The following is a 14,507-nucleotide window of genomic DNA, read 5'->3' as shown; positions in this document are numbered from 1 at the left end:
AACCTGCACAAAACAATCAGAACAGTGTGCCAGCTTTCAGCCAGGGCAGCACCTTCAGGCAGCTGCCTGCCCTGCTGCAGGGCTAATGCTACAGCCCAGAGAGCTGGGCTGTACCTGAGAGAAAAGAGAGGAAGGGGAGATCACAGCAGCCTGGAACCACACTGAACTGCCTGAGAGGCAGATCTTCAGTGCTGCCTCATTCTCATGGATGCTAGGGAATGGGGCAAGAAAAACTATTCCAGTTTTAGGCCTTTTTCAGGTGTTTTTTTTTTTTTTTTTTTTTTGTGCAAATGGCTTTTGGAAAGTATTCATAATTAGAGAACAGGATTTCTTCACACAATACAGCTGTCTGTTTAATGAGTGTAACTTTTAGGTTTTTTTCTCTCTCCCACCCTTATGCCTCTTACATCTCTCAATGGTTCTTTTCTTCTTAACTGCACTTTCATAAAAATTCACTAATTAATTCCCTTTTTTGAATCTTTATGTTGCAGTAAAAATTTGCTAAATCCTGGAGATAACAATGCAAGCTCCAGGCTGGATCACTTTTCTCTGCAGGCCAGGAGGCAGTGGAGGTAGGACAGTGTGTGTTCCACTTCCTGCTGACAAGGCTGCTGCTGCCTTGTGCAAGCCTCCCCTCCTGTCCTCTGCTGAAATGGGGCAATTTCCACACCGCACCAGCCTCCCTGCTGCAGCAACAATTCTTGCAGCCAGACAACTAACCACTGTCATTGCCTCCTCAGCCTTCATCCCTAATGGGTTTAGTCTCCTGATCTCTCACAAGATTTCGCTGTACATTTTGAATAACTTATTTAAAAGCTCACTTAATGTTTCCCAACAGCATTTCTTTGATTCAAGCACCAAGCCACAGAATCACAGTGTGGTTCAGGTCAGAAGGGACCACAGTGGGTCATCTGGCCCAACCTCCCTCCTCAGGCAGGGTGGCCCCAGAGCACATGGCACAGGATTGGGTCCAGGTGATTCCAGGGAGGGAATCTCCAGTGAAGGAGACTCCACACTCTCTCGGGGCAACCTGTTCCAGTGCGTGGCTACCCGCACAGTAAAGAAGTTTTTCCTCGTGTTCAGCGGGATCTTCCTGTGCATCAGTTTCTGCCCGTTGCCTCTTCTCCTATTGCTGGGCACCACAAGGAGAGCCTGGAACACCCTCTCGGCACTACCCCTTAACACACTTACAGACACTGACTAGATCCCTTCTCCAGGCCCAGCTCCCCCAGCCTGTCCTTGTTAAGAACTGCTCCGGTCCCTTCACCTTTGTTCCCCTCAGCGGGACTCGCTCCGGGACACTGCAACCCACTGGCGGTGGGCCCCACTGGCCGGGCCCCTGCGCTGCTTAGCCGGCCAGACAACAGCCCCGGGGACACGGGTGCCGGTGTGGCAGTGTCCCGGTGTGGCAGTGTCCCGGTGTGGCAGTGTCCCGGTGTGGCAGTGTCTCGGTGCGGCAGTGTCTCGGTGCGGCAGTGTCCCGGTGTGGCAGTGTCCCGGTGTCGCCGTGTCCCAGCGCCACCGCAGAGCCCGGGGGGAGGGGGCGCGCCTCACGTGAGCGCCGTGCCCGCGCACGGCGGCGGTCACATGGCCGGGGCGGGGGCGCGCGGCGGTCACATGACGCGGCGGCGGCGGCGCCTGACGTCCCGGGGCAGCCCGGCCCATGGCGCCCATGGCCTCGCTGCTGCTCGGCGCCCTCCTGGCGCTGCTCCCGCCCGCCGCCGCCGCGCTCCCCGACTCCTACCAGGACCTGTGCAGGTGGGCGGCCGCCGGGACGCGATGGGGCGGCTGGGGAAGGGCTGTACCGGGGGGTACGGGGAGGGGGGGCGGTGTATCTTGGTGCCCGTGCCGCTGCTGCCCTCCGCGGAGCGCAGCGCCTGGACTCGGCAGCGCGGGCACGGTCCCCGGGCTATTGCTCGCCCGTCCCGGGAAGGGTCAGGCCGGGGGTCTCCGGGGGAAGCGCGGCCGGGTCCCCGGGCGTGAGGCCGAGGCTGGTCCGCGGCGGAGGCGCAGCCGGGCTGGGAGCCTGAGGGGCGGCTGAGGGGCCGCTGCCTGCGGGACCTCTCTGCTCTGCAGATACAGGAAACCTGCGGGCGAGAGGATGGGTAGGCTTGCGCTGTGCAAGGCGCCTGTGGTCGGTCTAGTCTGAAAAACACAGTGGTGTTGGTTTGGAAGGGATGTCACTTGCGAGTTGGCTTCTTGCTAAGAATATCACCATGAGCCATTCGGTTGCTTACAGGTGAGTTGAGAAAGCTTTGGGAAACTTAGCACGTGGAAATGTCACCATTATTCGTGTCTTGACATTTTTCTGCTCCAGTTTCAGCCGTGAATTTAATATAGCACCAATATCTTGCCAGTCCTAATTTCTTAATTATTTAGCCAGAATACGCAGGGTACATACAAGAACACATTATTTCAATCAGTATCACTGTGGAGGCACCAGTGTAGCAGGGTGAATGTTGCACTAAGGTCAGAGCTTGGATCGCTGGAGGGAATGGGCTCTCCACCTGGCAGAATCTGGGATATGATATAATAAACAACATTATATTGTTAAATGATGAAAAAAGGCGGTTAGCTTGCAAGAATAATCCATGACGGTGGCAAAAATTGGTTTTGTGGTTTTGTCAGATGACCACCCTAATTGCAGAATCGAGGCACTATTGTGTAGCTTTTGGAGGGAATTTAGCTGCTCTGATGAGTGATTTTTGTTGTTGTTGGGTTTTTTTTTTCCTTTTTTTCTTGGCTTTGTTGTGTTTCTATGACTAGAGGAATATTTGAGAGTCCTGTGGAGAGACACGCAGTCTCATTTTGGATGCAAATTACTTCAGCTGGTTTCATTTTGTTACTGGCAAGTGGAAATAATTTGCACGTAGATAGCACAATCAGCAGGTTTCCTTTTAAGATAGACTGCTTCAAAAACATGTATTTGCTGTTGTGCCACGGTGGGGGAAAAACTGCTTTGGAGGATTTATGTCCAGTAATCCATAATGGGTAAAAGAAAAAATAAGAACTTGTGCTCTGGTAGGTAGGAAGTCCCCATGGAGTTCAGTGGTGAAGTTTCTTCTTGGGTACAGTTGCCAAAAAACTTTACCAAGTGAGGAATGATGCAGGCAATGCACACGCACTGCTGGTGGATTTCCCAGCCAGAAGTTACAATGTCGGTGTGCAGGACAAGTCCCTGGCCAACCTATTTTTGTACTGGCTTAAAGCAAGGTTTTTATTTGTTTTACAGCTGTTAAGAAAACAGTGTCCTGGGCTTTGTGTGCTGAAATAGGGCTGCTGAAACTGCAGCAGCCGTTGTGTCTGGTGTGTGAGTGTCAGAAGGTGGGCAAAGAAGGAAATTGCTGGGGGTTAGAAGGGGCACTGGCTCTCCTTTAAGTAAGAGTAGGAAAGCTGTTTTGCAGGGAGGAGGAAAGGTGTCAAAACTGTTTAGCGCAAGAACTGCGGCATGAGGCCACTTAAACTTGAGTTGGAGCTTTTCATTGTTTGCTTTGTGCAGCCTTACTGCTGCTATGCTTGGATGGTCTCGGGAAAGAAGAAAAGCTTTCATTCCCTGGAACTTTGTCTAATGGCATGGCTTCAGTCACTGATTTTGTTGTGCTTTCTCCTTTGTTCTTGTGCGCTCCGACAGCTGACTGTGGCTGTCATGTGACTTGCAGTTGGAATTCTTTTTTTATCTTCCGTGTAGAGGTTTCTCCAGGATTGCTGCAGTATGAGTACCTGTGAAGGAGTACAGGGAACTGGTTGGATATAGGAAGTTACTGACTAGCTTGGTCTCTCACAGTTTTTCTTCTTCCCCTTATATTTTTCATGTCACGATGCAGGAAAACTTCTGGAGTCAGAGTTAATTTTGTGACATGTTATTTAAGTCCATCTACTTCAAAAGAAATCTTGACAGTTTGGGTTCACCTACATAACACTGCAAAAGTTGTTGTCTAATTTTCCTTTCTTTCTAAAAAAAAAGCAGAATATATTTTGGGTGGTAGGGCAGCAAATACAAAGTGCCTCCTCTATGAGCTGTTTTGCCTGAAAATCTATACTGGATGAAAAGTGATTTAATGACTGGATGTTTTTGCCCCCTTGCAAGGATAGGAGCTGGTGCATAATTTCAGTGATTTTTTGACTAGTGGATGTAAGGGAATCTCAAACTGCTGTACAACACAGGATTGCTGTTACACAGACTCCAGATTTTGGAGTTGTAAGTCAATTCTATTTTCTGTTAAATGTGTAGTTTTTGATAACACAACTCCTACAGCTGACTGTACCTACACTTCTGCTCATTCAAAACCCTGTCTTTTCAGCCTTTGTTGTGAAACCACAACTGCACTCATCTGTGCTGCTTGAAAGCCCAGGCTTGGCCTTGGTGAGGAAGCACGTGCTGAGTACAGAGAGGTGACCTTTGGGTGCACTCATTCAGCTCTATTAAGTGCTTTGACATATTGAAGTGGGAGATGTCATAAATAAGATATCACTGGACTTATATACCGATGTGAATGGGTGTGTCACGTGCCTGGGAAGCTGCCACTGTAGTGTCTGAGTGTGATTTCTCAGTACATGAGCCTCCTCCTATAGCTCTTGCTTACTTAAACTTCAGGTTGCTACCCCTTTTCTTAAGCATTCTGTGAAATGGTGTAGTAGATGTGGTTTAGAGTGCAGCATGAAAGCCCAAATGTCTTCTGGATGCAAAAAGCAGAAGAGCTTGTAGTGTAACTGAGGCTCTCATGCATGATGCACACAAGAAAACTTGCCTGAAGAGACACAGTGTGTGTGGTAGCTGGAAAAGGGGACGGGTGAGCTAGAGCAGAATTATGCATGGGTAGGGATGCATTAAAAAGCTCTTGAGGCATAGTGATGGCTGTACTCTGTGCTGTTCAAGCTCTCATTTTCTGTAAGGAGAGCTTGCTTTGACATAGAGATTTCTTTACTGTACACATTCGTGTGAAAAGGGTGGTCACATCTAATAGTGATTTCTGTGGCAAGTGAGCTGCAAGCTTCAAATTTACAGTGGCCATTCTGGAAATTGTTCCTGATCTTGTCTGCCCGAGATTGTGCTGGTTGAAACTGCTGGTGAGGAGCTTTGGATACTCGTTTAATCTCTGCAGTGTTCTAATAGCTGAGAAGCATCTGGGCACAAAATCGTGCGGCTGCATAATCACATGTGGATGTGCTTTCCAGCTCTGTGGCCGTGGCTTGCCTTGTCTCTCTGCCAGGTCGTCTGTACAGCACCCCCTCAGCAAAATGAGCTATTTCAGTGCATTCCCCCGAGAGGGAGCACATGATTCTCCGTGACTGTGCTTTACAGCCCTTTGGAGCAGGGTGCGCTGTTCTCCAGCAGTCATCCCTTGGGTGACGCTTGGAGAGCCAAAAAGCTTGAACTGTTCTTGGGGATCGGTGGCAGTGGTCTCTCTGGAGCTCTGCTGATTTGAAGTGGTTCCCTAGCACTCAGGCCTCAAAGGGGCTCTGGCATTGGGATTGTGAAAATGCGTATTTCATGATCGGCTTTTCACAAATTTTAAAATTAGTATTATCTGTGTTATGTTAGAAAGTTATTCTGTATTAATTTTCTTAAGTTGTGTGTTAAATATAATTTTAGGTTATAACATAAGGTTAAAATAGAAACTATGCTATGTAAGATACATTTTTTTAAAGAAAGGACTTGCACTGAAATAGCAGCCACAGGACACCTAAATCTTTCAGAAAAAAATAATTTATTGCTCTCTTATCAAAAGAAATTAAATTCTTCCTGCCTTGCTCAGCCCTGAAGATGCCTTTAGGATTAAGAGCAAGAAGTTGATGATGACCAGACAGAATCCTGTGTTTGAATGGAATTTATGCATCGTGTATGAGTATGCAAAAAGCTGTTGTTTTTAAGGGTTAATCTGTTGTTAACGTGTGTCCTTTTTTGGGCTTATTTTGCCCAGAAAAACATACCCAGACATCCATAACTCTTTGTTTCTATTGTCTCATATTGTCCTAATCCAAATTGTCCAAATTATTATTACTATAATTATATTGCTATTTTTATAACCATTTTATTACTATTAAGCCTTTAAAATTTTAAAAACAAGTGATTGGCGTTTTTCACAGGATGCACTTGCTGTGACAGGAGTTAGCCTTTCACACCTTGCTTGACTTCAGTGCCTCGGTTTCTCATCACAAAGTAACCTAGGCTTGCTTTTCCCTTTCTCATGTTATTTTTTCATATTGCTTCTTTGATTTGTTAAAAAAACAGAGCTCTCATTTGATGTTGCAGCTTGCCAAAAAGTAGATTTTCTTTTTCATATGATTGTTTCAGTGTCTCAAGAACAGTGCTAGGTGGCTGAAAAGGCTGACCTGCAGGCAGGGATATTCCCAATAACTCGTTTGGACCTTGCTTGCACAACTGCTTTTGACAGTGGTCTGAGCTGGCCCTGCCTCCTCCTGTGCCTCCTGCTGCTGGTGCATGGCCAGGAGCCACCGTGAGCCAGACGGGGAACTGGCCAGCCTCAGTGCCCCTCCGCACACATTCACATGCACCTGTTGTTTTTGCTGTGTTAATTTGGAGAGAGGACAGTCCCTGGGCCCAGCCTGTGTCAGGTGCTTGGCAGGAGACAGGAGAGCCTGCCCTGGGGGGATTGGCGTGGGTGTGTGTTTCATCCCTTAATTCTGGGATAGCTCGCAGTTGGGCTTATCAGAAAACAAGCGTCATGTTGTAGTTTCAGCAAAAATAACTGTTTGACAGTTTTATATAGGGCAGACAGCATGTTTGAGCCCTGACCTTGAACTGCTCCAGAAATGGCTGTTTGAATGGTTTAATCTGTGAGATGGCATCTGCACTGAGCCCCCTGGATCAGAGGATGCATCATGTCCCACCCCAGCATTGTGGCTGTTGCTTTTTAAAGGTGCTGATATAACAGCTCCCTAAACTAGCTCAACTGCATTGGAGCAGGGTAGCTTAAGCCCTTCAAACAAGATAAGTTCTTCTGGCCCTGGCAAAGAGGTGATTACATCAGGCATCACCACTGGTGGAGGTGAGTGCTGAGCAGGCTGGAGGAAGCCAGTCCATGTGACTCACATGGTCAGGATGGGCAGTGTGGTTGCCAACAGATTGTTTCCATTATGGATTGCAGTACAGAGGTCAGCTTGTATCTTACTGGAAAGTAGAGCACATGCAACTTGAAACTATTCCCAGGTACTGATTTAATGCCTGGAGTCTTACTTCTGTGAGAAATAATTGTTGCTTTTACTGTGAAAGTACTTTGCATCTCTGTGAGAACAGCTGCTTAGGCTACATCTGGGCTGCTGTTAATCACAATGAATAAATCCCACCTTGCTCCTCCTACACATTAGAAAAAATAGAAGTCTCTGTAACATCTATATGAAAGTAATACTACTCTGAAACTGCACTAGATGCTCACTTCTCTGTGCCCCTGAAGTTGTGGTTTGGAACATCACTGAACATTGGATTTGATATTTCTTTTGTGCAGACGGTTTTGAAGGATTCCTCAACCTTCCCTGTCCAGGGGCCTCTTAGAGGGCAGAGGGAAGGTCTGGCTTCAATGGCTGCTTTGCTTCTGTTCTGTAAGCTGCACATCTTGTTTCTGTTTGGCTTCTGGCCTGTGGGTGAACTGACTTGAAGATGCCTGTTTCCTCTATTTCATAACACGGAACTGGAAAAACAAAACCTTAATCTCAGAGTGATAATTCTGTTGTGTGAAGGACTTAAATTCTTGTTCCATTCACAAATAGATTTTAGCTTGCAAGGTCTCTATAAAAACCAACAACACACTGAAGAACACCCCAGCTTGATCAAAAACATTGTGCCTTAGTATTATATGTTACCTTTTTGTCATCTTCAAAACCAGTGAAAAAAAATAGAGTACTGAAGCCCTTCAGAAATTTTCAGTTCTCAATTTGAGAAATGCTAACTTTCTGGAACTTCATTGTGAAGAAATTTGGTTTGGATTGAAATGCATTTTCTCCTGGATGTAAAAGCATCTTTGGTTTTCATCTCTTGCTGTTTTCAGAGCTCTTGAAGATAGTCAGGTTCTTCTAACTTCCTTTTTTTTGTGTGTTGAGAAGCTTTATTCCATTGCTGAACTTTGGTTATTTTGTACTGTGGCTAAATTCTCATCATCCTCCTGCATCAATATTGTCTTTATCCACTTCAGAAATGCAACAGACTAGCTGAGAGAGCTAATCAGTATGATTGTAAAAGGTCAGGTCTGCCTGCTTATGAGGAAAGAATAATGGCAAGTATTTGTCTAGGATTGAGACACAGTCCTTGAATACATACTTTTATTGATGCTTTGGGTATGACTGGGTATACCTGGCAAGTTATTTTTGACCCTTATATTAGGATATAAAGCCTCAAATATAATATTATGCTAATGTATAAAGATTTTCTTTGTTTTTTTGAGTTCACAGAGAGTGCTCTTGTATTTGCCCCTCACTTGTTCCAGCCATCAGCAGTCTGAATTGAATATGACTGCTGTAGTACAGGGAATCCAATAGCCCCAGAGTCAGTAATTAAAATGGAAAAGTATGTGATATCTTACTGCTGGCTCTTTGATTAGATATTGGATGCACTGGGTTTGAGAGGAATCCTCAGAGGATTTAAAATTTAAAATAAAGTAACTGAACTGCTGTTGCCCCTTTCTCATCCAAGGACTGAAGTTCAGAACTGAACAGGAATGGTTTCTCCTCCTGGGGGGATCTGGAGTATGATAATGCTGAGTGGTGCAACACATATGCCCTAGAGATTAAGGCAAACAAACCTGATGGGTGAAGCTTCTTATCAACTGAGATTTGAACATTAAGCCAAATGCTTCTGTGGGTCACATAGGTGCACTAAGTTTTGTGTGAGTTTTAAATAACAGGAATGCCTAATAAGTCCCTGTAGTGTCCTCAGTTTTCTGATGTGTTGATGAATGTGTATTAATCCTGCTGAAGTTTCCACTTGGAATAGAAAGGCAGCTGGGAATCTGTTATATTGCAAAAATCAAGTGTCCAGAAGATGCAGGCTGCTGCCAGTGCCAGAAGAGGGATAGTTGAGCCAAGGTGGCAGCAAACATTTATCGAGTTGTGCTTTTTTAACAGAGCTTGGCCAGAGCACCCTGATAGTAAGCCAGGCTGTCTAAAGAGCTCCTGGCTCTAAACTGGATGACCTGGGCCTGCCTCAAAACTGAGCAGTGCTGTGTCATGCAACTGACCACATTTCACTGCAGTCATACTGCCTGCTGTGAGGGGAAGGGATCCTTGCTCTGCCTCTGAACTGTGCTGCATTTGATTTCGTTGCTGCTGTTACTTGGATTTATTCCTGGTTATATTTAACCTGAGCTTCGTGTTCCTTTTCCAGTTTTTAGACAGCTGGCTTTCTGATAGGCCTGTAGCTAGGTAGTGTGATCTTTCACTGGGTGTCTTGAGGATAGCCCTGCTTGTGTCCAACTTTTGACATATATGTAATGCCTAAAGGTGCAGCTAGGCCCTAATAAGCACTGTTAGCATCTTTTGGTCAGAATACTGTCAGACTCTCAACCCCAATTTTGACCCTGAAGCTGGGAGACGTTACTGCTCTATTCCATTTAGACTTAGCACTTCTGCCACTGTTCTTGGGCAGAACACTAAGGTGCAGTAGTGTCCAGCCAGACAAAGTCATGTGAGAAATTTATTGGGCTGTCAAGGATAAAATATCACAGGTGGTGATCCTTAGTCAGGGTGGCCTTCACAGAGATTTGATGGGGAAGAATGGATAATTGGGTGTTCAAGACAGGGAAAAATGGACTCGATGTTACATTCCACAAGTGGTTAAATCTGTTCTCCTCTTAGTCCCAACAAAATAGCAATTATTTCTGGCATTTACAAATACAGAACATAAATAGGAATTTAAGTTAGTGGTGCTCTTAGCCTTTAACTTGGTTATTTCAGGGACTGGTATCTAGATGGGATGCAATTCAGACCATTTGAATACCAACTGACGGGCATTTTTGTCTTTTCAGTTACACTTGGGAAGCAATTGATGCAGACAAAGAGGTGCTTTATAAAATAAATTTCTGTTCTGGTGTTGAAGAGTGTGGAAGGACAAGTGCAGTCTGTGCGTTTGACACGAAGACGAAAGCCCATCTGTCTGTAGGTAAGTACGTAAGTGTCTTGTAGGTAGTTCAGAGCCTTGTTAATGGATGCTCTTGTAACTGTTGCAAAGTTTGATGTGTTAGCAAAGATTTCCCTCCACTCCCTCCTGCCCTTGGAACTGTGTAAAACTTTGGTTTTTTGCCAGTTTACTAGGGAGATTTGGTAAAACATGATCTGATTGTAGATAATGACTTTATGGGACAGTGAAATGTATCTTATGCTCTAGTTAACTGTAATCTAGTGTGAAAGTATGCAAGGCTACCTCTGGTACAACAAGTGCATCTACCTATGGCAGGGTATGGACTGTGCACAACTTTGTAAATACTGAACACAGGACAGAGCTTGGGTTACAGCTCTGAAGTATACTCAGCCCAGCCTGATAGAGTGTCTGGTCTTTGTTCAGAGGCAGGTTACTCTTTGAAATGCAATCTTGGGAGTATTGCTAAGTGTCTGAGGTGTCATCTTCAAGTTGTTCCACACGGAAAGGAAGCTAATTACATGCAGTTCTCTGGTTGTGGTTACACTTGTGAAATCTGGTGTCAGCTTCAGTAGTTCACAGATGTCCTTGGTATTCTGAGGAGAGGCGGACTTGTGCATGCTGATCTAAATATGAAACTGACGTTTTCCTCTACATGTACGCGTGATTTCATCAGTCAGAAGCACCTTGTGCTCTGAACAGTATTTTTTCATGAGTTTATGTGATTTATTTTCATGCATGTTTGTCGCTTTCAAGGTTGCCCTTGTGTTTTGGCTAATGAGACAATAATATATGAGTACTGTTCAGGAGGCTTTCTCATAGTTGACTGTAAGTTCTAATAAAATAAAGTAATAGCATTCTGAAGAGCAATATCTCTTCAGACTGCTTCATAGTATCTGCAGATCTGAAGTCTGATTCAACATGCTTGCCAGTCTTGCCAGCCATTGGCAGACAGCTTTTAAAAGAAGCTATGATTCTTTGTTGAATTGCTTGAACTGCCAGAATGTGGTGAGGAGGAAAGTTTCTCATCTGTATGCCAATGCACAGCAGCTAGTCAGCTGCCATTCTCCCCACAGCTCTCTACTAACAGTGGAGATACTTTGGTTTTAGTCTATGGTCGATGAGTGCTTTTCAAACAAACTCTGTTAATGCTGGCACCCAGACTTTCAGAATCACTGAGTGCATGAATAAAGGTATATTCAGGCTCCAGAGTTCTCTGGGATGACTGGTAAGATTGCATTTGTATTCAAACTGCAACCGCATGTAGTGTAGCATCTTCTTTGAGGAGTATGGCATGTTGGAGCACTTGATGCTGTTATTCTTGTACATTTTAGGAATGAAACACATTTTTATTTTCTGCTGATGGGGGTCTCAGTTCATATGCTGTTGAGGCTTCAGTTGCCTGTGGGTTTGAAAAGAAAGCAGCATCTGAGTGTTTGTTTTAACATGCTGCTTTGGGTGAGACTGGAATGTGGCAGGTGGAGTGAGATTGAGGAAGTCTGTTCTCCACAGGGAGGTGTGAGAACTAGAGGCTTGTGTAGGTTTTGTTCCACACTTCTTGTGGAGAGAGGAAGGGTGAACAGAGCTGGGTGGTGACTGAGCAGTATCAAATATTCCTCTGTGTGCAAACCTTGAGTTCCTGAGTGCCTCTGTGGTGTGGAAGAGGATTTAGCAATAGATATACTGTGGTCTTGCCAAGGCAGTTTGAAATGACTTTCAAAGGTTAAGCCATGAATCTTGTTCAAGTGGGATATGTTTTTAACTACCTTGCAATAAAGTGCAAAAATAAGGTGAGCAGTTAACATTGTCATGGAATTTTGGTGTTTTTAATTGGTCAAATTGTCCAAGTTTTGTTCTTGCTCATGCCTCTAAATGCCTTTAAATGCCTTGAAGCTTCATCACCATCATACTGAGTTTAGATCATGCTAATGGGTCATCAAACTTTTCTGTTAAAAAAAAAATAAAAATCACTCCTAGTGAGAAAAGAGGAATCTCTCTTATCCAGGTCTAGGCAGGTGTAGACTCCTGGTTACCTAAACCAGCTAAACCACATACTTGTCTTCAAGCAATCCAGATGACATGAGGTTACCTATATGCTGAAGCTGTGTGCTGGTGAAGGACATTTATTTTGGGGAAGAAGGGCAGTTTGTTAACTGATAAATTTGATAATTTTTAAGTAGTAAGCTTTCTTCAACCCACAATGCAAACAATTGTGGGGTTTTTTTGTTGTTTTTGTTTTTTTTGTTTTGTTTTTGTTTTTTTTTAGTATTAGCTGTGCAAAGGATGACAGCTGTAGGACTGCTTGTTGCTCCCAGCTCTGAGGGGTGTTTAGGCCATATGCTCTGTGGCAGTAATCAGCCTGTATCCCAGGCAAGCCTTGTGGCTAATCTTAAGTGTGTGTCAGTGACATACCAGGGTTTGCATGGAGACCCCAGAAGCTTCTCCTCTGCACTTTTATTGATTAATCCTAGAAGTTTTCAAGGGTAGGCAAATGTTTAGTTTGTGAACATCAGTGAGAATGGAAATGACATGGTAGTTATTTAACTTTTCAGCTTACCATGATGCCTAGTGGCTCATGTGCCATGTACTTGGACTGCTCCTAGAAAATGGAGCTATTACTTTAAATGTCCCTTAATGATGGTGGAAGGTGCACTTTGTCCAGCTGCTGTAGGATGAGTGGACATGAAATGATAGCTGCTACCTAAATCCCTCTTTCTCCTGGACAACTGATTAGATACCTTCCATGAGTGCCTTTATCCTAGCTAAACAAATGGAGTCAATGATCAGAAGATGTTGCGGCCAGTGCCTTTGGTACTGATTTAGCACACCTGTGTAATATGAAGTATTTGGTGCTGATTTCTGTGAACAGTAATAGCTGATTTGTAATGTGTTGTTTTGTGGAAGGCATGAAGAAACATGAGTGATGATTGTAGAGGGAGCTTGATGCTCCAGTAAAAGTGGTTGCAGCTGTGGCAAGAAGCTGATCATGTGAGGGGCTGATGTTCCTTGCCCTGTGATGAGGCTGTGATGAGGCATGTGCCACTGAAGAGACTTGCTAAGACTTTTAGCAAGTTCTCAAACTAATTTTAAGCATGTGAGGGGGAAGAGAGCATACGTGCTGGCCTGTAGTAAACAAGATTTACTGGCTAAACTGTTTTTTTCTTGAATATTATTTTAACTGAGAAAATTGGAATCAGCTCAGAAGTGCCTTTAACAGTATGTACTGTGTTTTTAGCACAGAGAGAAGCTAGTGCATACAGAGCACGAAGTCCTCAGATGGTGCTGCCATAAGTTCCCTGCTAAATGGGAGCTTGTAGCTGTATACATTTATAACTGGAGGGGTTTTAAGTCATGTGCATATTGTTACTATATACATCTCTTGCCTAGAAAGTTGTGTTGGCTTCCTTCTGCTAATCTGTGGAAGAAAAGAGGACACCTTGACAGTATCTTCTAAGCAGTCATGTGATAAGTAACACTCTTGCTCTCAAAGCAGTATGTAGCTCTTAGATTTAAGACAGCTGCATGGCACGTTGGCTAGCATCAGTGCTGGAAGCTGTAGAACCTGAAGATGGCCTTTTGATAATACAGGAAATAAAAAAGGCACAAACCACATGGGTGGTCTTTCTGCACAGTTTTTTGGCTTCTGCTCCCCTTCTGTTCTCTAGGCTGTATTATGTGGGTGCGATGTAGTTTTCCTTGCCTTAAGTGAGGAGGTAACAGGCTCAGCAAAGTTCTTACAAGTGTATTTTTAAAAATGAAATAACATTTGGCCTAAGTGCAAAGCTGCTATCTGCAATGATTACAGATTTGACTTGCTTTCTCCCTAGTGTAGACATAAACTAAAATGGAAAGGGGGAAGCTCACACTTTATAGCATTTTCTGTAGTTCAAACCAAACTCATTGTAGAATTAAAATCTACTTCCTTAAAAAAAAAAAAAAAGAACAGGGTGGATTTAGCATGTAAGGTCTAAAAGCAGTTAGTGTTTAATATTAACCAAAATGGGCTTGAGCAGGAACATTTCAGTGGCCTGAGCTGGTGCTCAGTATGACTTGAAATGTGCTCCACCTTTCCCCTTCATGTCAAGTGCTGGGGAGGAGAGCAGTGTGCAGTGACAAAGCACTGCCCCTACTCATCATGCAGCATGTGAGCTGTGCTAAAGGGGATGGGGGATTTGCACTGAGGCAGTGGATCTCTGCTGGGTTTGTCTGCAGAGAGTGCCAGTGCACCAGTGTGTTCTTCATTAAGTAGATTAAAGATTAAGTAGTAGAGCCAGCAATGTGCACCTGCAGCCCAGAAAGCCAGCTGTATCAAAAGCAGCGTGGCCAGCAGGTCGAGGGAGGTGATTCTGCCCCTCCTTTCTCTCTGGTGAGACTGCACCTCAGCTACCGCATCCAGTTTTGGGGTCCTCAGCACAGGAAG

At 44.7% G+C, this 14,507-nt stretch overlaps 1 protein-coding gene across 1 annotated transcript in view; it reads left to right on the top strand.

Moving 5' to 3' along the window:
- Positions 1–1,644: 1,644 nt before the first annotated feature.
- Positions 1,645–14,507, top strand: part of IGF2R (insulin like growth factor 2 receptor) — a 56,256-nt gene continuing 43,393 nt past the window's right edge. Inside the window, exons 1-2 of the mRNA XM_063151245.1 lie at positions 1,645–1,758; positions 9,978–10,111. Coding sequence (XP_063007315.1) covers positions 1,664–1,758; positions 9,978–10,111 — 229 coding nt within the window. The 5' untranslated portion in view covers positions 1,645–1,663. The remainder of the gene's footprint in view (positions 1,759–9,977; positions 10,112–14,507) is intronic.

This window comes from Melospiza melodia, chromosome 3, assembly GCF_035770615.1.
Source record: "Melospiza melodia melodia isolate bMelMel2 chromosome 3, bMelMel2.pri, whole genome shotgun sequence".
Taxonomy (NCBI): domain Eukaryota; kingdom Metazoa; phylum Chordata; class Aves; order Passeriformes; family Passerellidae; genus Melospiza; species Melospiza melodia.
Note: the sequence above shows the minus strand (reverse complement) of the source record. Positions and strands in the feature narration are given on the sequence as shown.